Source organism: Eimeria tenella, genomic scaffold (genome assembly GCF_000499545.2).
Source record: "Eimeria tenella Houghton genomic scaffold, Eth_scaff2566, whole genome shotgun sequence".
In the NCBI taxonomy this organism is placed as follows: Eukaryota; Apicomplexa; class Conoidasida; order Eucoccidiorida; family Eimeriidae; genus Eimeria; species Eimeria tenella.
The window spans coordinates 1-338 of NW_013542434.1; the positions used below are offsets into that span (position 1 = coordinate 1).

The window sequence follows — 338 nt, forward strand, 5'->3', positions numbered from 1 at the left end:
GCCGCCGCCGCTGCTGCTGCTGCTGCTGTCAGCAGCAGCAGCAAAAGACTCTGCTGCAGCAACTCGCAGGAAAACATCCAGCAGCAGCCGCGTGCTGCTGCTGCTGAGGTTTGGGCAGGCCCAAAGGGCCTGCAGCTGCCGCTCTTCATTTTCAAGGATTTCTACCAAAGCCCCACAAACCACAAGTCTTTTTAGCTGCCCTCCTGCTGCTGCTGGTGCTGCTGCTGCTGCTGCTGCTGCTGGGGCTGCTGCTGCTGCTCCGGCTGCTGCGGAGCCGGCGCCGGACGACGCCGCACACGACTCTGAAGAGGCGGCCGCAGCCGCTGTCTCCTGCTGCT

At 63.9% G+C, this 338-nt stretch overlaps 1 protein-coding gene across 1 annotated transcript in view; it reads right to left on the bottom strand.

Annotated features, from left to right (window-relative positions):
- Positions 1-151: 151 nt before the first annotated feature.
- The window catches only part of ETH_00036700 (uncharacterized protein), a gene marked incomplete at both ends in the record, with an annotated part of 1,185 nt that continues 998 nt past the window's right edge, over positions 152-338 (bottom strand). Inside the window, one exon of the mRNA XM_013375149.1 lies at positions 152-337. Within this exon, the coding sequence (XP_013230603.1) occupies positions 152-337 (186 nt within the window). The remainder of the gene's footprint in view (position 338) is intronic.